The sequence below is a fragment of the Apteryx rowi genome, unplaced genomic scaffold, assembly GCF_003343035.1.
Source record: "Apteryx rowi isolate R43461 unplaced genomic scaffold, aptRow1 scaffold_99, whole genome shotgun sequence".
NCBI lineage: Eukaryota > Metazoa > Chordata > Aves > Apterygiformes > Apterygidae > Apteryx > Apteryx rowi.
This window is the reverse complement of record NW_020451304.1, coordinates 164,762-187,221: the sequence shown is the minus strand read 5'-3', so window position 1 is coordinate 187,221 and position 22,460 is coordinate 164,762. Positions and strand designations below refer to the sequence as shown.

The following is a 22,460-nucleotide window of genomic DNA, read 5'->3' as shown; positions in this document are numbered from 1 at the left end:
GCAGTCTGTATTCCCCCATGCTTGGAGGGAGTGGTGCTGGTTACGCACAGGAGAGTTGCAGACTCTTGCCATCCTTCTCTGGGGTCTATGTCTTTCCCTGCCATTTCTTCCTCCTTCCCGCCTCCTCCTCCTGTGAGGAAGCAGCTTCTAGTGGCTAGAGCAGGAGATTGGGTAGCTGGAACTGTTCCAGCTGTCCCTAGCTCTGCTCCCAACTCAGCATACAGCTGTGGACAAGTCAATTTGCCTCATTTCTAAAAAACAGCGATCTCCTTTCCTGAGTTAAAGGGTATTAGAGGTAACATTTGCTGAAGATGAATATTGTTTGCTGTTTTCAAAGTCCAGTAGATACTGATCCTGTCAAGGTTCTCCTCTTTGTCATTCCCATCAGAACCGGCATGAGATGCTGCTGGTGGAACCCCTCAACAGGCTGCTGCAAGACAAGTGGGACCGGTTTGTCAAACATTTATTTTACTTCAACTTCTTTGTCTATGCCATGCACATCATCACCCTCACCACAGCTGCCTACTACAGACCTGTGGAGAAGGGAGAAAAGGTATGTTACTCCTCTCACATATCAGGGGAGCCACCCAGTGTATAATATCCCAGATCTGCCTCCCATTTGAATGTGCGCTCCTGAGGTCAGTTTTCCATCTTTCCTAAAGGTAGGAGGGAGATTTTGACCCTGCTTGCTTCCCAGCCCTGCTCGCTTTCTGCAGCACATTTAGAAACTTGAGAAATTCCTCAGGAAATGTAGTTGCTTTCAGCTGCTGGCAAGGACAGGTCTTTCCTATCTCCAGCTCTGCTGAACATCTCTATGTTCCTGTCTTATACAGCCTCCCTTCACATTTGGTCACAGCACTGGGGAATATTTTCGAGTGACTGGAGAGATCCTGAGTGTACTGGGAGGTCTCTATTTTTTTTTCAGAGGGGTAAGATATTTGAAACTTTTCCTTTGTGCTGTTTGGGTAGGTGTAGGTGAGACCCAAAATCACCTTTCCCATTCATTAGAAAAGATTGCTAGGATAATCCACATCTTAGTCAAAAGCTACAATTTTTTCCTTTGCCTGAGTAGGAGCTTTCAGATTACTAATAAGCTCTCAGGTACAGTTTTGCCTATTGCATGAAAAAGAAAACCCTAAGAAGTCAAGGAGCATCTGGGTAGATATCAGTCTGGCCAAAGCTTAGGAATGGCACATTACAAATAGCTAGGTCTACATTAAAGATTACCTATCTTAGCTTAAGATAAGCCTGCTTTCTGTAGACAGCCAATGAAGAGTGTACAGTGAATATGATGAGATTACGGGTCCTCTGATGGGTCCACTGACTGAACAGGTTGCTGCCTTCAAAAGAGGCCCCAGGTGTCAAAGAATCCTAGTGCTATCAAGAGTCCTTAGTGGACATTGCACCAGTGTCATTCTTCAGCTATTCTTGTGAGATACTATATAGGTACCCAGTCCAGGGGTTTGTTGGTGCATTCACATGGGATATTTACTCCCTCCTTGGATGCAAATTTGGTATTCATTCCCATTTTTTTTCAGATACAGTATTTCGTGCAGAGGCGCCCATCATTCAAGACGCTGATAGTTGACAGCTACAGTGAGGTTCTTTTGTAAGCTCCAATATTTTTGATTGCATTTCAGCATGAAACAGAGGAGTGTGTGATATCCATAGCTTTGGCTGAAGCCAGTTCTTAACAGGTAGAAGCTTTGCTATAATTTCCTGGGCCCTTACAAAACACTTGACAGTGGATATCGTAGCACTCGAAAAAGCGGGTGTGGATCAATAATGTCCTTTGGAGGTAAAGCAAATGAAGTGCTGAGAAGTTCAGTAACTGGGTCATGCAGCAGAGTTAGGAATAGATCTCCAGGTTAACTGACTTGCAATCCAGTGTGTGCACTGGATGTGCAGGAGTCCTCCTATTCCTAAAGGGAGCTTTGCCTCTCCATAATTTAGACCCTTTATTTTCCCAGCTGGATGGCAGCTGAGCAGGGCAACTTCATGGGATGGTACAGTGGTCCATGGAAAGAAAGGGAGTGCCAAAGAAATGAGCGTGTCTTCAGGGACTTCGCTTCCCTCCAGTCACAAGGAAGAACAAGAATGAGACTACAGAAGTTTGTATGTGGGAAACAGGAGTTTGCAAAAGAAATTGTAGGGTTTGTAGAAGGGAAAGAGTGAAGGGAAGAGAGGAATTGACTGCCAAGGCTCCTGTGTGTTTTGGAGCATCCCTGATTCTGCTGCATGCATCATGGTACTCCTCCATTCACACCACCTGTGGTTGACTCAGCACTCTGCATTCAGACTGCGCCTGTCTTTCAGCTTTGTTCACTCCCTGCTCCTCCTGAGCTCTGTGGTGCTGTACTTCTGTGGTCAGGAACTCTACGTGGCCTCCATGGTCTTCTCCTTGGCTCTGGGCTGGGCTAACATGCTGTACTACACCCGTGGCTTCCAGCAGATGGGCATTTACTCTGTCATGATTGCAAAGGTCAGTCCAGTGAGTGGGTAGTGAGGCCAGCTGAGTGATCAGGTCAGGAAACTCTTGCCAACAGCCCAAGGAGAGAAGTGGCAATATATACCACCAGGATGCCATTAGGAAGGCTTATATCAGTCAGCTRCGCTCAGCCATTATTTTCTGGTCAAAGAGGTCACATTTTAAGTCATGTAGAGAAAACACCTGTTTCTCATCCATGCACTTTTATAAGTCTTGATACACTGTATTACCTGCAATGCTTCAAAATAACCCTACAGTTGTAAGATGTGGATGTAAGAAGACTGAGAACAGTGCAGATTTTGTCTAGCATGAAATAGCACAGCTTTCTACCATCTGGAAAATTCCTTAGGAATATTTAGAATGTTACAAAACAGAGCAATTAGCTAAGAGGCGGTAGCAGGCTAATAAAACTCTATGTAGGATTTAACCGACTAGACCAAGAGAGGAACAAAGAGACAACTGTCTTAATGTGGTTTATATTCACAAAGATGAAATTATTTGGCATGCATATGTTTGTAAACAATTGCATGAATAATGGAGAAAAATGTTTTCTGTATTAAAATTGATTAACTCATCTGGATAAACAACAGTTTAATGGACAAACAGCAAGTTCACAGCAAATGCCTTTTTGAGCTCAAGCAGTATTTTCTGCCAATTTTTGTTGCAGTTTATATTCAAGTTTTAGGGATATAAAAATGTTTTGTTTCCATGTTGCAGATGATCCTTAGAGATTTATGTCGCTTCATGTTTGTCTACCTAGTCTTTCTCTTGGGATTTTCCACAGGTAATATCATACTTGGAGTTACTTTTTGTTATCTTAAAGTCGCAGAAAGTTATATTGCCAAGTGACTTAGATTTTTTGTTTTCAACTAAAAACTGATCAATTAACCTCATTACAAAAATGTCTTCAGAATAACAATATACAGCAATTTCGTAGTGCTTTTTATCCCTGGACCTCAAGCTGCTTGGCAAAGCTGAATGAAAAAACACTCATCCTGTTCTATACAGAGAAAACTGAGACAACATTCTGAGAGTGTATCAGCTATGGGGAATATCTTATAGAGGAATTTTGTGGCTATAACTGGGGACAATGCCCCATAAAGATATTCTGTCTTATATTATGCCTTGATACTCATTTTCATTGCAGTAGAATTATGATCTCAAATTCTATTTTCATCTTGCCTATATGGTTCCTTTTTTGCAACAGCTGTAGTGACTTTAATTGAAGATGACAATGAGGGGCAGGATACCAATAGCTCTGACTATACCCGATGTTACCATCCGAAACGAGGCCGCACATCCTATAATAGTCTGTATTATACCTGCTTGGAGCTTTTCAAGTTCACTATTGGGATGGGGGACCTGGAGTTCACTGAGAACTACAGGTTCAAGTCTGTGTTTGTCATCCTTTTGGTTCTCTACRTCATCCTTACATACATCCTCCTGCTCAACATGCTCATTGCACTGATGGGGGAAACTGTGAGCAAAATTGCACAGGAGAGCAAGAGCATCTGGAAACTCCAGGTATTTTGGTACTGTGAGGCGCTATCCTAGAAATAGGGTGGGGGGAATGATAAGAAATTTCACAGAGAATTTGTAGGAACTGGCTTATTTCTAAATAATAGGTTTCTCCTTATTTTTGATTCACCTAAACAGATCCCCCAAAAAAGTAAACTGGTTCCTTTTCCATGCATATTTGATGTTTTGCCTGAGCAGATGTTCCCAGTGTTCCACAGATGTTCAGAATTTAAGAAAAGAAGTACTTTTGTAATTAGACAGTTATTTGGGCTTTTGATGATGGAAAATCCTGATCAGAGTATGAAGACAGGGATAATGCAAGGGGAAAAAAAAGAAAAACAATCTTTTCCAGAGTCTCAGACAAAGCCACATCAGCTTTTGTTTTTGGGTAAGAAAGGGAACTTCATAGTTCTAACCACAGGGCAGTAATTCAACATTTTAAATGACATATTTGTGGAGGTAATGATTTAGTGATGGATATGATGCTTGCTCTAAGATGATAATAATGATAAAAGCTGAAGGTTTCTTTTATAAAGGCAGAATTCAGGATTTGTATGACTTGAAACAGCAGATTCTCAGTGCTCTTCTTTCTTTTACCTGGTAGAGAGCCATCACAATCTTGGATATTGAAAACAGCTACTTGAACTGTTTGAGGCGCTCATTCCGATCTGGGAAGCGAGTCTTGGTGGGGATCACACCTGATGGCCAAGATGATTACAGATGGTGCTTTAGGTAATCTGTTTGTGTGTCAAATGAACAATCTTTTATAGACAAACAACACTGAAGCGTTTGAAAATGGTAATAGGAAGCGGAACTCTTCCTTCGGGGCACTCCTCTGAACAGTGATGCATTAACACTGTCTGCTGTAGTCAGCTTAGTTTGTTTCCTTGGTCAGATTTGAAGCCTGAGAGGTGGCAATATGAGATATAAACTCATCCTAAAGTTGTCTGTTGATCCTTAGAATAGATATTGTTTTTGTCATTTTTCTCCCCAGAGTTGAAGAAGTGAACTGGTCCATGTGGAATACTAATCTGGGCATAATCAACGAAGAYCCTGGGTACTCTGGGGACCTCAAACGAAATCCCAGCTACTCTRTTAAGGCTGGTCGAGGTGAGGGTTTCAGGGACCTAGATCCTGGAATGGACTACACACTGATGACAGAAGCAGCACAGGTTAATTTTTAGAGGGCGGTCAGTTTATACACTTACTAGTGATAATGGCTGTAGCTCAGTTAATGGCTTTTTCAATCAATGCAAAATGTAAAGGACTAAGTGGACTCATTATTCRCTTAGCAGTTCTATTCTTTAGAATAAAAGCCCCATGGATTCTTTATTCTGATTGTAGATTTTGGAAGGCAGATAACAAGAGTAAATCTTGAGGAGCAAGGCAGTGTATAATGGCAGCCACATATCCAAGAAGCTACCTTGGAGGCCCCAGACTCTCTATTTTGGGAGCTCAGCACCCAGCACACAAGTGTTCAACCCTGAGATCAATCTCTGCCGTGCTTGCTGGCTCAGATATGGAAAACTTGTGGAACAATAAGGGGGGGGGGAGGACACAGAGCCCTTTCTTCCTGCTTCTTTCTTTTTTCATCAGCTTCCTATTCAAACCACTGGTATATTTTCTTCTGTTTCTGTGGAGGGGATAAAATCAACCATTCCTTTCCTTTTTAGTTTCAGGGAAAAACTGGAAAACATTGGTTCCACTTTTAAGGGATGGAAGCAGGAGAGAAGAGACACAAAAACTACCAGAAGAAGTCAAATTAAAACCCATTTTGGAACCTTATTATGAGCCAGAAGACTCCGAGGCATTGAAGGAGTCACTTCCAAAGTCAGTGTAACCGTATTTTGTTTTTAGAAGAAGATTATTCTAGTTGCCTGTGTTGGTACTTACAAGCACAGAATTAGAGCACTTTGTTCTTAAGAACAGGGATTTATGGAAAAAGGTCAAAGGACTTAGGAAATTACTGTGTGGAAGGATTCATTAAGTATGCTAAATAAATTATTTGTTGTTTAAGCTCATGTCTACATGGTTATCTTTAATATTAATCTGAAAAAAATGGCTATTTAGTACTTGGTTTAAATTTACTTGGCCTAGATATTTGCATGTAGGCTGTCTCATGAAGTGTGAGAAACACTTTGCATAGTTGTTTAAAAAAAAAAAAAAGGAAATAAATTGAGAATTCCCCACACTTCAGGGCTTGCTGTAAGGGAGTGAGCCCTTTTAGTGCAGATTTTCCAGTTTCGATCTGTTTCTTTTACTCTTTCAAATTGCTCTCATGCATTTTCATCGAAGACACTGCATTCTCCTCTGAGTCATCAGCTGTCATTGTGGCATGAAGGACTGTGTTTCCCAGGGAACCTTGGGAAGAGGGTTGGCATTTGCATCATTAGCTGACAGGAGCTTCATTAACCTTAGCAAGTTGGTGCAAGKGGCCAGTGAGGGTGGATATTCTCCTGTTGATAATATGAAAACAACAAAAGCGGCTCTACAAAAATGGCCGTCATTTGACATCCCAAGCAGTGGATTTCATACGTTCTGCTTGCTTTTAGATTTTCTTTCCATATTTTAAAAAGTATTTGTGTGAGAAGCTACAGGCCCTGATTTCATGATTTCCTGGCCTCAAAAGCTAACCAGCTAAGCTATTATGAAACTGGAGAAGGACTCATAAAAGAGCAATAAAATCAAGAACACAGGAGTATGCTCCTATGAAAAAAGTTGCTTGGAAAGGAAATAAATAAACGGTGACCCAGTGAAAGAGTACAAAACAATGAGTGGTTTTGGGATGTAAAAATTGGGGGCTTGTTACTCTTTTCTCATAACACAAGAACAAATATATTCTATGAAATTTTAAAGGTTGGATAGTCAAAATCAATGAAATAAATGTTACTCTTATAGTGTCTGAGTAAACTCCAGAATTCAGAGTTATTGTTATTGAGGCTAAAGGCTTAACAAGATCCCAAATTTGACATTTATTTAGATAACAGATGAACTTTGCACAAAGTAAGAGATAGTGGTTATAGAGAATATATATTTCAAAGGTCAGATGTATAATAATGTATAACAATAATAATCTTGATATCAGAAAGTTTTTGTTCTTGACTTTAACAGCAACAACAGGAGGAAAGAAATCTGATGTTGCAAATCCATCTGGCTGGATATACAGAGAGAATCAGGAAAACTATCTGAGAGAGAAAATAGGCAGATGTTCAAAACTACAGACAGGAACTCTGGAAAGAGAGAAAAGAATAGGAGGGACTTCTACATCCTCATGAAAAGTGTCTCGACAGAAAGGAACTAAGGATAAGAAAATTTGTCTTATACCAACTTATAACTGGCCCAGTATTGTAGTGCTGGACCGGTGCAGCTGTGTTGGGCAGGAAAAGGTAAATTGTTTTACCTTCTTTCTTTGTTATATATCAGTAAAGCACTAATACTTAACAGCCTTTAATGTGCAAGTACAGGCAGGGTGCTTATGCAGGTATCCTTAAGCTAACAGAGTTTTAAAGCATGAGTTTAAGTTTGAACTTGTGTACTGTTCCTGTGACTGCACTTGAAGTACAGATATATTAAAGCTGTTCTGCAAAACTGGGCCAGAATGCACAGCCCTTTGCCAGAGAGAGCCATCATGCTTGGCCTGTGACCTGTCAGAAGGAAACCAAAGAAATAGAAAGCCTGTGAAACTGATTTGCATCAACACATCCTATAATTTTTCTGCCTTTAGTAAGGTACTGAAACATTCACTGTTCTTAAAGAGAAGCAATTAATATATTTACATACACAGTACCCTCCGCTGCTCGCACTATTAGATGAAATATTGTCTGAAGCCAGTTCATTTACAGGGGTTAGGATTTCTCACAGTGCTTCTTCCTTCTAGGGTATTACAGAAATATATTTCAACAAAGTCTTCTAGGATCCAGCTGCTTTATTTGAAATAGTAGCACCATCTAGAGGACTAATAATTCTTGTTCCTTTTGTTAAACAACATCATTCAAGGCAGACATCATTTTATTTCATAGAGTTTTGCAGAGTATAACCACAGAAATTTGCCAAAGCATTTGAAAGAATTCCTTTGAAAAAAATCGTAATTTAAACCCAACAAGCCATTCGTTTTGCCTCTGGTGGAGAAGGAGACCACAAAAGATGTTTGAAGTAGGCATGTTCAATTTTGTACCATGACAAAGGTGCATTTCTATACACTCGGTAGCAGTCCCTATAGAGGAGATAAGGGCCTCGTTGTGCTCCACACTGAACATGGTAAAAGCCCACATGTTGAACAAGTACAGCTAAGTAAACAAGACAGGCTGAGACAGTGAAACTATAAATATTAATCATAAATGTAGAAAGGGGCTGACTCTATGCCTTTATGTGCCAGGGCAAATTTATGCTTGAAAGCATGACGGGAACATGACGTAGTTGGAAAGCTTTCATTAGATAAAGTTCTTATATCCCCTGGAAGCATTACATGTCTCGTAATCATTGGCTTGTGTAGAGACCTGGTCTTATCCATTAAATTCCACCTTGATTTACATCAGGTGCCAAACCACAAGGACTGATCTCCTGCCATGGGTTACCTGAGCAGAATATAGACCTCTACTTTCCTGTTCCTTTTTTTTTTTTTCTTTTCTGTTCCTGTTTTCAGGATTGCAAAGACCACAGGAGACTTTCTAAAAAAAAAATGAAATGCTAAAGTTCAGAGTAAAAACATACATCAATATAATGCTGTGGTTAAAACTGTAAATACCCTGTAGTTGCAGTATAGGGTGGTGCTGGTGGGTTTTTGGTTACATTTTTTTAAAATCCTTTAGCCTTCTCTGGGAAAGCAAACAAAATTATCTCATTTTTCTAAAGTAAATTATTAGTAAACTGTCAGAATTTCCAGTTATATCATCATTTAGTTACTGCTATGGGCAGTAATTCATTTCCCACAGGTAGGGAGGTATAGCTCGGCAGTGGCTCTAGCCCAGTGCCACACACATTCATTCCGATTCAGCTGGCCATGCCTCTGTTTGCTACAATTTACTTCCTTCATCTGCTTTCCACTTAAGTGCAGAGATTTGCCTCTGGAAAAGAAGGTGCGTCTCTGCTCTGGCAGATTGGGTGGGATGCCTGCGGGGAGCACGCTGTTTCTGGACGGACAGAGAGCATGAAGACACGCTCACAGAGTGGAGGGCTGCAAGTAACCCCTGGGCAGAGAGGTGGCTTGCCAGGAAATATTCATGCTTTAAGAATAGCTTTGTTAGGACAGGCATCTTGCTATTCCTGACTGCTAGACACCTCCACTGGCTGAGGAGGAGCGTGGCTAAGGGCTTAATATGAGATGACAACAGCTGTATATATCTACCAGATCCCACTAGCTTAAAAGCAAAGGCAATGAAGGATGCTGATGCTCACCTCCTGTCTGTGGGTGATGACTAATTACAGATGAGTGCAAATGTGCATGCACTGGGAGATAATGAGAAGAAGTGAGTTAGACTAGGATGAGTTAGGCTATGCTTCTTCAATAGTTGAAAACAACCAGATACGATCCCAGTATGTTGCAGCGTTGCAACACCTGAGATGTGACCTGTGTATAGTCAAGCACATGAGCTGAGCTGTCATGTCTTTCAAACTCTAGTAATTTCTGAACTAGCTGAGAAAAACATACATCCTGCCTGTAAGACCTGGAGCCACACAGCCTGTATTTGTGTCTGTGCTCACTGTGCCCTCCGCAACAACTGGCACTGGCATCTAGATAACCCTTGTCCTAATTAAACACTAATGTTAATCCCTCCTTGTGCAGCTCGCTGGTAGTTTCTGGTGGGGTCCATGGGAGATCCAGGGCCCACAAGAGGGCCCCCAAGCCATGTGCAGGGATGCTACCCAGTCCCTCTGGGATACCCCACAGCTAACCTGTCCCAGGAAAGCCCCTCTCCCTCTGACACCACTGCCCTGCTTTGCTGCCCCCGATCAGATTCATTAAGCAGAATCATATTTCTCTTTGCCAAATGACAGCTACTCCCATCATTCTTCTGTGGCAAAGGTCTGTATCATACTAGCATGTTACTCAGCCAAGCATCTTTGCTGGAGTGCTCAATACTCAAAAATCCCCAAGGTGTGTGCCCAGTGAGCACTGCAGCGTTACAAAACACAACGGATCCCACCAACCCCATAGCCTCATGGGATAAAGCCAGTGGACTCAGGTTCTGGCACTAGAGCTTTTCATGTCCCCATCAGTAGGAATTTTGTATATTTTAAAGCAAGCTGTTGTGGTAAATCTTCCAAGCCAAAAGAATTCATGTACGTTAAAAATCCCAGATAAGCTGTACTCAGAGCAACCCACTGTCAGCCAAAGTCTTTGGATATTTAATGTCAGCTTGTATGTTTTGCTGCATTAGAGACAATCCTCTTGTTGTGAAGGTTCTTGTAAGTCTTGCTCCATCAGGCTACAGGCATGGATTTACTAGGGCCTAGGAGGAAGTTGTCTTCACTGACACTGCCAGATGCAGCATGGACATCCTGGGTCTTCTGATGTGGTTACAGGGCTCTGAAGTGCTTCCCATCATGCAGACTGAGATCACTTCTGATGCTGAATTAGTTTCCAAAGAGACAATATGGATGCCCAATTTCTCCTACATCTGACATTAAACTGTGCAAAGCACTTGGAAATGGACAGTGGAGAGCACCCTGTCTCTCTGGCAAGAAGGAGAAATCAACCAAATGACCTCATGAGACTTCTCTCTTTCTGATGTGTTTGTGATTCTGTGGCAAAGCTACATCATCATTAGTAACACTTCCTGTTTCAATACGCAGGCAATAATGAATAGACATGAGGAGACATGAACATTTACGGAATCGCTGTGGTTTTCAGAATCCATCATCATGCAGAATTAATTATATTTCTCCATCATTGCTATATTGGACCTCTGTGAACATTTTAGTCACCTGAACACTGACATGAAAACTCATCTTTCCTGGAATTGCCATGTTGGCCAGCTGTGGAGTAGCCAGCGAGAGCAACTTCCAATTACAGGAACTGGAAGGAAGTATCCTACTCACTTGGCCAGTAAGAGCAGTTTTAAGCCATGTCACCAAATGGAAGTCATTCATTTCCAACCTGACATAGCAGGTTTAGCCCAGACAGTTCCTCATATTCCAAATGAGAATTTGGATGATGAACCACACAGAGAAAAGGGATGGTGTCCTCAGTTGCTCTTAGTCAGAGGGAGAAAGCCAAAAGTGTTTAATTGGTGTAGAGGAAGATATAGGGAGGACATCAGTTCAATGTCCCTCATTACCAGAAGGATATTGAAAAGTGAAGTTCAGTGCTGGAAATGGGTAGAGAGTTCTCAAAAGATTGATTTGCAAGGGCAAGTGGCAACAGTTAACTGTATCTTAGCTAAGTGCTGAATAAGAGAAAATCGAAGCGCTGACAAAGAGAGGAAATGATTTACATAATAAAAGGGGTTTTACTGAGAAAAATAGGTTGAAATTGAAACAGGGAAAATGTATCCTGAAAAGATGATCTGTTTATGGAGAGTATATGATGTGTGTCTGCCCAAAGAACTCCCTTTGGAAACCCTGGAAGATTCAAACTTCAGCACATGTAAGCAAATATATTCAGTGCCATCATGACAGCAGCAACATGAGACCTGCAGGTTTCAACTCTCTTATTTTAGGGAAACCAAAGTATCAGAGGATTAATTTTGACTAGTAGATGGTCACCTTGAATTCTGCTTTACTTATTTCCCAGAGAGGTCATGATGGTAAATGGAAAGAATCTGCAGGGACTTTAATTTGTTATGGTTAGTGAGTGTCCCATATGCTGCTGCAGTTGATGCAGAATTTAACTCCCAATGTAGGACCTGATAGTGGGTGAATTTTGTTTGGCCTCAGCTTTTTTTCTAGCTCTAATCAGCTTTTTGTGGGGGGAAGGGAAAAGAAATGTTCCCCAGATTTAGATGGAGGAGACAGGTGACATTTTTTTCCTTTTAGAAAAGGAGGCTTGATACTCTTAAAATCAGATGACTGAACTATAAATTCAACCTGAAATTATTATAATATTAAAGTGCCTCCCTGGGTTTGACGATTACCCTCAAAAGGCTGCTTGAGTCAAACAGTAGCAGAACAGACTTGAGCAAAAAATGTGGCACATAGGTGGGGCACATGTTGTACATGGTGTATTCCTTGAGGCATTTTCATATTGCTTAGTTCCTCTGCACTGCTAAGTGTTACCAGAAACTACGCACCACAACTGAAGATTTACTAAGGGTACAAACTCTGGCTGAAATAGTTGGAGAACAACCCTGACCTAGTTGGGACTGTGCATCTCAGAACAGCCAAGCAAAGTTTGTACTTTGAAAGATCTGAAAGAAGTGTTACCTGTTGATTCATGTAGGTGCCCTTCTGGGTGACCCTGAAGTCAGAGCCAATGGCCATAAAAGGTGCCTATCTCATGGTCTTAAAACTGGCTTTATTTCTTCCTAAAACAGAAGCCTCAGAAGGTCGCATATACACGTGAGCATCACCCGCTGACTGCACACAGCCTGTGACCTACAGCACCAGCAGATGGCACATGCAGGACAGACACAAGGAAAAGTGCCCAACACAGCACTGATGGATGGAGTGACAATTGGCAAAGGTCTTTGTAGGTCTGCAGTGTCAGTTTGTTAGTTTGCGCCTTGGGAATGGCAGAGAGCACCACCAGTAGCACAGATACGAGAAAAGAGGCAGGAAAAGAGTGACAGAATCATTCTTCCCATCATTTATTATTATCTGGTGTTTATGTAGTCTCCTGTAATTTTGCCAAGAGAGGGGTTAACTGTGACCTGAAGGCAAATGCTGGTGCCACTAACACAAAGTGGATTTTTACTCCACTGATTTCAACCAATTCATGACTGAGCTACTCCCTCTGTAGGGAAGTAGCTACAGGTGTCTACACTCAGTGCAGGAATTGGAGTGATTCAGGTGGAGATGACTGCACTAGCAGGTGGAGAAGGAGTATAAAAAGGGAGAAAGGGAGACTACCCTTTTCCTTTGGCAATAGGGAATGAGTGGAAGCTGGGAGATAGGATTGGGCTGTCTTTTTTTTTTTTTTTTTTTTTTTTTTTTAAATCTCTCTTTCTTATATGTATTAGAATAGTCTCTGTGAGTTCCAGCCATGATTCAGGGCACAGCTATGCTAGGTGCTGTGCAAATACAAATAGAAATGTCCTTCTTTCCAAAGCTAGCAGCTTAGCTATGAAAGACAAGGCAACAGCAGATTAGAGACAGGCTGAGGAGTGTCATGGGCAGTATTACTCATTGGGATAGGCAGGAGTCTCAGGGCATCGGAACCGCACCTGGAGGAATCTGCTTGAGTTGAGTCTAGAAGATTTAGCTTTTGTGTACAGCAAAATAATTAAAGTGTCTGGCTGCTGGATAATTTTGTCAGTCCCAATAGTGGTGCTATTCCTTCAGTGTACCAGGCTCATCTCTCTTGCTTCTCCTGAGGAAAAAATTGTCAACAAATAAGCTGCATGCATGGTGACATAGTTGCAGAGAAGATGCTTGTGATGGAGGGAAACTGTAATAACACTTCTCKGTCCTCTGGTGAATGTGACTGCTATTCTATGCCAGGAATCCCTGGGGAATAAAAAGTCCAGGTATGGATGCTAAGCAAATGTGCATAATGATATTGCTAAAGAAGCTGACTTTCCCCTGGAGTCTGGACCGTACCAACTGTCAGATGATATCCTAGTATTTTCCTGGAAGGATTTTCCCCCAGGCAGTCTCTTGTTAGGCGATAGCAAATATGTACAGCTTAATACATATCTCTACTGCTCAGCTGTACACAATAATCTCTTATCTTGTAGTGTGCCTAATACTTAAATATTTGCAAGTGCCATTCAGTTGTCTGGGGGTGAAAAGCTCTTCATACAGGTCCAGTTCACAGATATAATCTTATAATGAGTTTAACTTTAGGACTGGAGGAATTGGGGAGATAATGTTACTGAAGCTGGGTACTTAATGCACGGTCAGGAATACACTAATTCTGCTAGCTGCAGTCTCTGCATCTGAAAATGTGTTTTTAACTAGTTGCTTGGCATATTGCACAGTGCATGTGTCTGAAAGTGTTATCACTGTAAAAACAAATTCAGCCCAGAATTCAGCTGTTTCTCAAAGTCCCTTATTTTCCACACTTCAGAGTGAAAATAGCTAAACAAAGTGAGAATTTCAGCAACATCCGGAAAACAAAAGGAATGATTTCGTGAAAAGTTAGGTACAATTATTAAAAAAAGAATCACTTATAGAACTGACTAAAAGCTCATATTGCTAAAATAGTACTTGCTAAGGGGAATTTTTCTGTCTGGGACAACATTTGTATGAATTACTGTGAAAATGGAAAAGCAACCTTTAAACAGCAGCATACATCTCTCTGAGTTCAGGTAGAATTCTGTATTATTAGACTTTCATTTTTTTGCAGTAGGAGAAATTGAAAGAGATAGTAACAGTGATCTGTTAAGCAGTAGTTATTTCGTTATTTTTCCCTTATACAGTTTGTGTAAAATGCCCTGTGAAGGAAAGTGTTAAGGATCAAGGTCAATTTGTTGATTTAAGATGTGTGGATAGGTATCTTTTTTCTTTTCAGCTATGTTTTCTGGTAGCACAAAAAGAACTGTTGCAAGGGAAACAACTGGCTGCTTATATCATAGTTAACTGAAGAGGAATCAATAACACAAATCCCCTCAATGCTGGGGACTAAACATGTATGAAGAAAATCTGACTCCTAAAATCAGGAGTTCAATGTTAGAAAGCAAGCCCATAAGATCAGGAAAGCTCTGCCTTGCTGCATTCCCTGTGGAATGGCTTCTGCATTTACACTCTCAAAGCACACTGTCAACAGCAAAGCGCCCTTTCCATATGCTAGTCGGGGTAGCACAGCAGCACGCTGTTGTAACCTTCCTTTCCTCTCCCTTCTTCCCTCCTTATATCTGGTTTCAAGTTAGCTGAAAAAAATCTATGGGAAAATGATAGTATCTTATGCTTCTTATCATACCCTACTGAAGTACATCTTCATGTGGTTCTTCAACATAAACTGTGCTACTAGCATCAAATACATACACACTATGGTTTTAAAAGAATGTGTATGTGATCTCTTGTGGATTCTCCCCACAACAGAGCAACAGTTCTGAATTCTTTTCTACAGAAATGAAGAGAATTTAAATGCACTTTTTCCACAGTGAAAAATCATGGAGTCTCTTGTGAATCAATTAAACATTAAGCTCAGGGGAACTGGCTGGTACTGGTGGTTGGCATGCACAGTGTTTTAATACTTAAGCTTTGGATTATTTTTTAAGGAGTTTGGGGAATGGAATGCTGACAATAAGTAATTTACAATTATTCTCGCTGTTACCCATTAATGTTAAAAATGCTTTTTGGACAATGGCTTTTCCTCTTAGTTAGTCCCTGTTGGAGCAGTGAAAATCAGAATTAAATATAACATCTGAATAACTTCCTAATGCGAGTTTGACTCTGATCATGTCACGTAACAGCAGAACAGAAAATGCTGCTCTGACTCCCTGATGTCAGATGGCAGATCTCCAAATGCTCAATCCCTCCCATCTGGGGCTTCCTTCATCTTGTTCTTTTTAGTTTCTAGCAAGTCTAGCACTTGTTAGAAAAACAAAATAATGAATGCCAAATAGGCTGCAAATGTGCTGCTTACTGGTACTGCACAGACTATCCAAAGCTAACTTTTTCAAGTAATTTTTCATAGGAGATCTGTGCCTAGGTATTAACGTTTCTGACCTTTATGGCATCTCTGTTAGTAACTGGTAAAAAGCAGCATAACATTATTGTTTAAGGCCCTTTTGACATTAAAGCAGCTGGTAACTGTTGTAAAACTCTGTAAAATGGTCTACACAGCCATGATACAGCCTATTGCAAAACCCTCCATGGCGTCTGAAAAATGCTAGCCTTGTCAGAAATCTCAGGGTGGAACAGGTCTGGGAACATAAAGGTTAAGCGGGTTAATGATTAAAACCGTAAGAAAATGTTTGCACAGATGTGACTTACTGTAGTTCTGCCTCTCATTTCCTGCCTCTTAAGTCTGCCCTTAAAAATAACTCAGTTCAAGCTCACAACACCTATGTCTAACATGTGCCATTCTCATCTGTTTTCAGGAGGATTAGCTAGGAACAGTCTGGGCTCATGTTTCCTGAATCTGAAAGTTGCACAGAAAAGGCCACGCTTAGGTATAGCGAGTCAAGGCTGTCCTCATAATGGAATGAGAAGCTGTTAGCACATCAGGTGGGATGAAGTGTAATTTCCAAGCATGTGAACTGTTACAGCTCTTGTAATCCTCTACCCCTTTTCCTAGGCAGGTTTGATGCAGGGGTCCAGCTCTCTTGCTGTAGCTTGTCCTAGTTTTTCTTTTGGGGTATCTGGCACTACATTACAAATAGGCCATACTGCTAGATCCTGTATTCTGCTAAACCATGCAGATCTGTGTCCTTTCAAATCTAGCTGCTTTCTGAGTTCAAGGTACTGCTTGCTGCCAAATTCATTTTTTCTCTCTCTTTACCAGAGGAATTTCTTAACCAGTCTATTACTGTGGTTTAGATGAGAGTTAAAGCAGGAGTCCTCAAATGCACCTTCCCACAGTTTTAATCTAACTTTGCCTGTTTTCACATGTGGCTCTCCCACATAAAAATGACTTCAATTAAACAGTCTTCTGCAGTTTATGTGGACAGCTAAGTCAATTATCTCCCAGGCAAGCTTAAATGCCAGGATTCAGCCCTTATTCCAGGTGGGTAGAGCAGCACCTGGGAGACTATCAAAGCAGCTGACTCAATATTGTAGTATATTAGCTTAGGCACAGTCATTGGACAAGGTGTGAATCACCTTTCTGGTACAGGATTTGGAGTATATCATCATAAACTTGCCTCAGGCAAAGCTGGATGTGTGCTCAGCACATCCGACCAAAGGTCTTGCGGTGCAAAATCAAGCTGGCCTAGGCATGGCCCATTTCACCACACTGCTTACGGGAAGCTAATTCACTTCCAGAGACAGGGCAGTGCTCCCTGGTATTTCACACGTTGATTTGAGGCAAATATAATGCTCAGCAGTCCTCGTCTTTAAAGAGATCTACTTAATGAACAGGAGGGGTTTGCCTAGTTTGCAGATGTATTTTCAAGCCATATTCTTCAGGTTTCAAATGTCTGATTTTAGGTCTTAACATTCTAAGGTATTTTATATTTTGCTTTCCAAGCTCTCTATCCACCTTCCACCCAACTCCCCCCAAATTTGGAGCTTTCTTCCCTTGTCTATAGCCTGAGGAAGCTTTCTGTTTGGCTGATGTGCATAAATCCCCTTAAACCCACATAAGTATATATAAGTCTGTAAAGGAGAGAGCAGTAGCCATAAGAACATCTCTTAGGCATCACTACAAAGATGTGCAAGTTTTAAATATGCTGTTTCTAATGATAAAGGAAAAACTCTGTCCAGCATGTCCGATAAAGAAGTCTGTATTAGCAGTTGCTCAAGAGCTCAAAATGAGCAAAGCTGGAAAATGCCAATTCCTGCAGATGGCACAGCAAGAAATAACACCACTACTGTTTACATGTAACATGCCTGTTTGTATCCTTGCAGAGCTTAAAAGTACACGTTCATCAAAACCTAGATAGGGAAGGATCTAAAGACATCCGCTGGGTTTTCACTGCCATTGTCCCTGTGAAAATGTAAGTTTTTTCTAAGTCCATTTCTATTTTCTCAATAACAGCAAATATTTTTGCTTTCTGGAACACTTACCATGATCTTTTCTCATTTTTACCTTGTGCTTTCTGAAAGGTACCATAATATACAATAAACTAAGCATGACATAAAGGGATGTCATTTGTGACCCAAATGCGTGTGCGTAACCATTTTCTTCTGAAAACAGTATGTGAATTGCAGAGGGCTGTGATTGCTTTAGATACTCTACTGCTGCCATTAAGTCATCCTTAAGTGCCTCAGCCTTAGTAACACTTTGGTATATAATTATTGCGTGTGTATGTGTCATCCCAGTTTGGCAGCTATGAAGTAAAGAGTTTGTTGTCTAGCAAGTTTCTCTCAGCTCCCTAATTTAGGATGTAACAAATCCTGTAGGGCTGCAGTACTCCAGCACTGTACTTCTCTGGGCTTTCCATCAGCCGAGAAAACCCGTCGACTGGAGGAGGGTGTTTTTGCGTTTTTCGGATAGTTTTGAGCCTGATTATAGTTTTACTCATTTGGCAGATTAGTGTCTTTGGATGTTGTCGCAGTGTCAGCGGGATCCTACAGTTCTGAGGTGCCTTTTCTACACCTGAATGTGAGTTTCATCAGCGTGGTAAGTTCTGTGAGCGCTGCTGTGAGTGTTTGGTGTAGGTGTGATGCTCTTATGGAGAATGAAATCTTCAAAAGACAAAGACTAAACCTACCTTTCAACTGGAGAAAGCTGTTCTGTTGTGCTGCTTGCTGTTTTTCTGGTTTATTAATCTTTCTCCTGAGCCATGTCACATTGACTCCTTGGGCATTCAGAAGTTTTAAAAAAAAAAAAAAAGAAACAGCTGATTTCATTTATATTTTTCAACTTGATGCACCATAGCATTTCCTAATTTCTGTGCTAAGGGGATCCAAAATATAATCTCATACAAACTAAACTTAAATAATAGTTTCACCTCCTATTGAAAGTCTCAGTTACTGAAGTGGCTGTTAAAATACCTGGCCAGGTGGAACAATCTTTATTTCAACTCATTAAAATGTCTTTTTTTTTTTTTTTCTAATATGGGCATAGGCAGGTGAATAATTTTAAAGCATTTTCCTCAGGGAAGAAAGGTTGCTCTTCACAGAGATTTTTTTAAATTCCTCTTTAAAAAAACCTTCTTAGAAAGGAACAAATTTCTCACCAAAAAGAAAATTACTTTTAGATAGCACCTAATCTCTACTACAGCCTCTCAAAAGTTTGTAAATCTTACAGAAAGGTGAAACTCTTTTTCTATCAAGAATAACTTTCTCTTGATATGATTCATACCATATCATAAATAATACACAAAAGCCAAAATGGAGTTTTATCATCTTTCCCTGGGGAAGGGGATATTTTTTCTATGAGCTAGTAAAAATTAGCTTGTAGGTGCTGGAAAGAGTGGTCTGTGCTGTGGATTTTCAGAGGATCCTGTGAATTAAATGGCTATTAGTAGTCACTTCTGCTCCTCTGCCCCTAAGGAAGTAGAGTTTGTCCTGTGATAGCACAGCTGAGTGTTTCTTGTCATTTGTATGATTCTCTCTTCAGCTACTGTGTTTGTGCTATCATTGATCTATAGAGATACAAATATGTATGATTTTTCTTGGTCTCAGATAAGCATGAGAAGAGTCTGTGATAATGCATAAAGTACCACTTGCTGCAAGAGTGACAGTGTCTCATTCACCATTACGGATAAATGGCCTTTTCTTATCCCCAGCACACCGGAGGTGAGATACTAAGTCCTCAGTGTACTCACTCTCCTCTCCAAATTAATTCTTAATACTGTAAATCAACATAGTATTTTTGTCTCATTGCCCACTTCAAATAAACCACGTCTCTGGTGGCCTGAAGGTAACAATTAACTAGATAATGAGAGTAAAAGATAGTTACACCAAAAGAATGCAGTCCGTATCAGGTTATGGAAGCTGCACTACATATGATTCGACATTCTCTGGACTGTTGCACTATTTTACTCTATATACCATAGATCAGTGATAGTGCAGGGTGAGAGCTCGGATAATGATGAAAGCAGCTGGTCATTAAACTAACAAGGCAGAGGGAGGGAAGAAGCTGCTAAGCATAAAAAAGCTCCATTAACTTCCATGAGATTTGCATGAATAAAGCTAGAACACGAAGTGAGCTCCATAGGCCATACTGTCAAAAGCTCTGCCTTGGTTTTCATCCGAGCATGCAATTAATTGTGATTGCAAATGAGAAACAGATGCTACCTCAGCACAGTAGCAAGGTGGTACTTCCACTGTGCCTGCAGTTATTTACCTGTGCAGACTTGAGATCTCATTTAAAATCGTCTCTGTGGCTGTGACAGCACAGTCCAGTCTCCCAAGTGCCTCTGAAAGCTGTAGTCCATGTATGCAAAAATGAATCTTTCTTCTTTTTCCTCCCCAGATTGTTTCCTTAAATCACTGATGGTTCAGTAATCTTTCATTACACAGTACAACCTCAGTGCTCTAACATTACGTCTCCTAAACCACCTCACCTACTCTTAAGCCATTGCTAAAACCTCTTCTGTGAAAACTGGCTGCAGACGAGGCTTAAACTTGCTCTGCTGCAGCTGGCCCAAGCAGAAGCATGGTGGTGTATCTGGACAGCTCTGGCATCACTCACAAATGAGCGGCTCTTCCCTATGTCCCTTGTGTGCTTTACAGGCGTCAACCACAATTTTTATTTTCTCCAGCTCTTCCCAGCGCGCTCTCTGACTTCTCCAACTCACGCACACCTGCCGGCCGGGCCCATCTCAGCTCAGCAACTCCTTTTGCGCAGCCCCCCGTTGGACCTGCTCTTCCACCTCTCGGTCTGTTTCCAGCTATTCTTTCTCTAAAGTCGCTGCTTCTGTGAAAGTATTTAGTGCCAGTCTCTATCTTATTCTAGTCCCCTTTATTTGATTTATGTCAAATATCTCATTTATCTCTTCCTCCGGATGGGAACCATGTCTTTAATGCGCTCATAAACTGCAGTGTATTCTTATGGCACTCTGCAAGAAATAAATAGCAGAATTATTTGTCAACTAAACAAGACAACAGTAATTTGTTTTAGTTGTGTTTTAATAACTGATACATGTCTGCAGATCTACAGTAGTGCATTTTTCAAAGGCATGGACAAAACTCTATTTCCTACCTCAAATTATGTAATATCCAAGTTCTGTTCTTTTGTACACTTACTGCTGTGAATAATACTGTGTCCTTTGTTTGCAAGTGTGTGAAGTAACAACAGATTTGCCCTTTATGAATTATTTCTGTGAGTGTTGTGCTGTGAATTGTCAAGAAATGCATCCAAATTATGCACATTTATGAGTTGCGCTAGTGTGATTTCACATTTGTCATGTAAAAATGTCTACCAATGGTAGAAAAGACAGTAACTTTTTTTGACATGTTCATTTTTTAAACAATGTTCAGGGTAAGGAGTACTTTCCAGTATTTCAGATTTCTTCTCTATTCCTGTTAGTTACAAGAAATTTCAACTGCATTTACAGGTGTTTGTGCCTTGCAAATTCTCAGTTCTCTATCCTTGGGACTGAAAATCTTCCTATATTAAACAATTGTCGTATACGCACTAATGGATTTTCATTCAAATATCAATGTATTCCATGTGTCCATTTCCTCTGTAACACCAGCAATCATGTCCGTTCAAACACACTCCAGAGTCTGCTTTCTGCATCTTGTTATTCCCATAATGAACAAATTCTAGTTGACAACACTGTGACAGGAATATAAAAAATTCTTTGTACATTTGTCACATTAAGGAAAGTGGAGACAGGAGGGGAAAAATCATTTTGTTCAAACCTGCAGGCAGTGATTATTGTATGTCCTTGGTTGTGGAGGGCACTTCCCCGATTTGCTCGCGAATGAATCCATGACCTCGTAAAACCTGCTATTTCTACATGCAATGAATTTTAAAGGATCTTAAATTTACCCTTTTGCTTTTAAGCTATCCTTGGTGATTTAAAATGGTGCCCTTAAGTATTATATTGAGAAATAGGAAGATAATTATTCATTATTACTTACAGAATTCATGCTGTGAGTGTTCATAGGCAGATACATGCATTAAGGTCCTTTTGTGTCACATGGTGGTGATTGTTCACACTTAGTGATGATTTTTCTTTTTCCTGAAGAAATGTTAAGAGGTGTCAACAGGACACAAATGTCCTTGGTGTGATCCAGGTCATAGTTCGTTTTTAGCTGAGCTCTGCTTGGGGTTAGTATTCAGACTCTGTTTTTTCTGTTATTCCCACACTTTGAAAAACTTCAGGGCTTTTTTTGTGCTCACTGCACTTCATGTCCAAAACCTTCCTTCGCACATTGTACCTGTTGCAGCAGATGTTCCCAGAATTTACCAGTTTCCTAAAGTTATCTTGGATAAGTAAGAACGGATTCCTTAGATTAACTGCAGAGATGCACAAACTTTGGGGCTACTTATAAAAGTCATTCTGCTATTTTTGTTTCTCTAAACAACATATACTGTCATTGTGATTGACAGGCTCCCTTCCGTTTATTTAGGTGCATGCTTGAAGTTACAGTTCTTCTGGATTTATGGTATCTCTCTTTATGCCACTTGTGTTAGAATGTAATTTAATCAGTCATGAATATAACCTTCCAACCTTGACACACAAAACAGTATGTATGTGCTTAACTGAAAATGAAAAACTTTGAAAAAAAGTCAAGATTTGTGTGCTTACATGTGAAGAGAGTGAAAATAGGCAATTTAGTAACCATACTT

General features: G+C 40.6%; 1 protein-coding gene across 1 annotated transcript in view; it reads left to right on the top strand.

Moving 5' to 3' along the window:
- TRPV1 (transient receptor potential cation channel subfamily V member 1) overlaps positions 1 to 21,030 on the top strand; it is a 29,871-nt gene extending 8,841 nt beyond the window's left edge. The window contains exons 11-26 of the mRNA XM_026055136.1: positions 389 to 553; positions 834 to 929; positions 1,539 to 1,609; positions 2,317 to 2,482; positions 3,206 to 3,272; positions 3,696 to 4,012; positions 4,611 to 4,738; positions 5,001 to 5,116; positions 5,680 to 5,836; positions 7,118 to 7,392; positions 10,799 to 11,051; positions 12,478 to 12,632; positions 16,150 to 16,276; positions 17,618 to 17,706; positions 18,242 to 18,332; positions 20,422 to 21,030. Coding sequence (XP_025910921.1) covers positions 389 to 553; positions 834 to 929; positions 1,539 to 1,609; positions 2,317 to 2,482; positions 3,206 to 3,272; positions 3,696 to 4,012; positions 4,611 to 4,738; positions 5,001 to 5,116; positions 5,680 to 5,836; positions 7,118 to 7,142 — 1,308 coding nt within the window. The 3' untranslated portion in view covers positions 7,143 to 7,392; positions 10,799 to 11,051; positions 12,478 to 12,632; ... (2 more) ...; positions 18,242 to 18,332; positions 20,422 to 21,030. The remainder of the gene's footprint in view (positions 1 to 388; positions 554 to 833; positions 930 to 1,538; positions 1,610 to 2,316; positions 2,483 to 3,205; positions 3,273 to 3,695; positions 4,013 to 4,610; positions 4,739 to 5,000; positions 5,117 to 5,679; positions 5,837 to 7,117; positions 7,393 to 10,798; positions 11,052 to 12,477; positions 12,633 to 16,149; positions 16,277 to 17,617; positions 17,707 to 18,241; positions 18,333 to 20,421) is intronic.
- Positions 21,031 to 22,460: the final 1,430 nt, after the last annotated feature.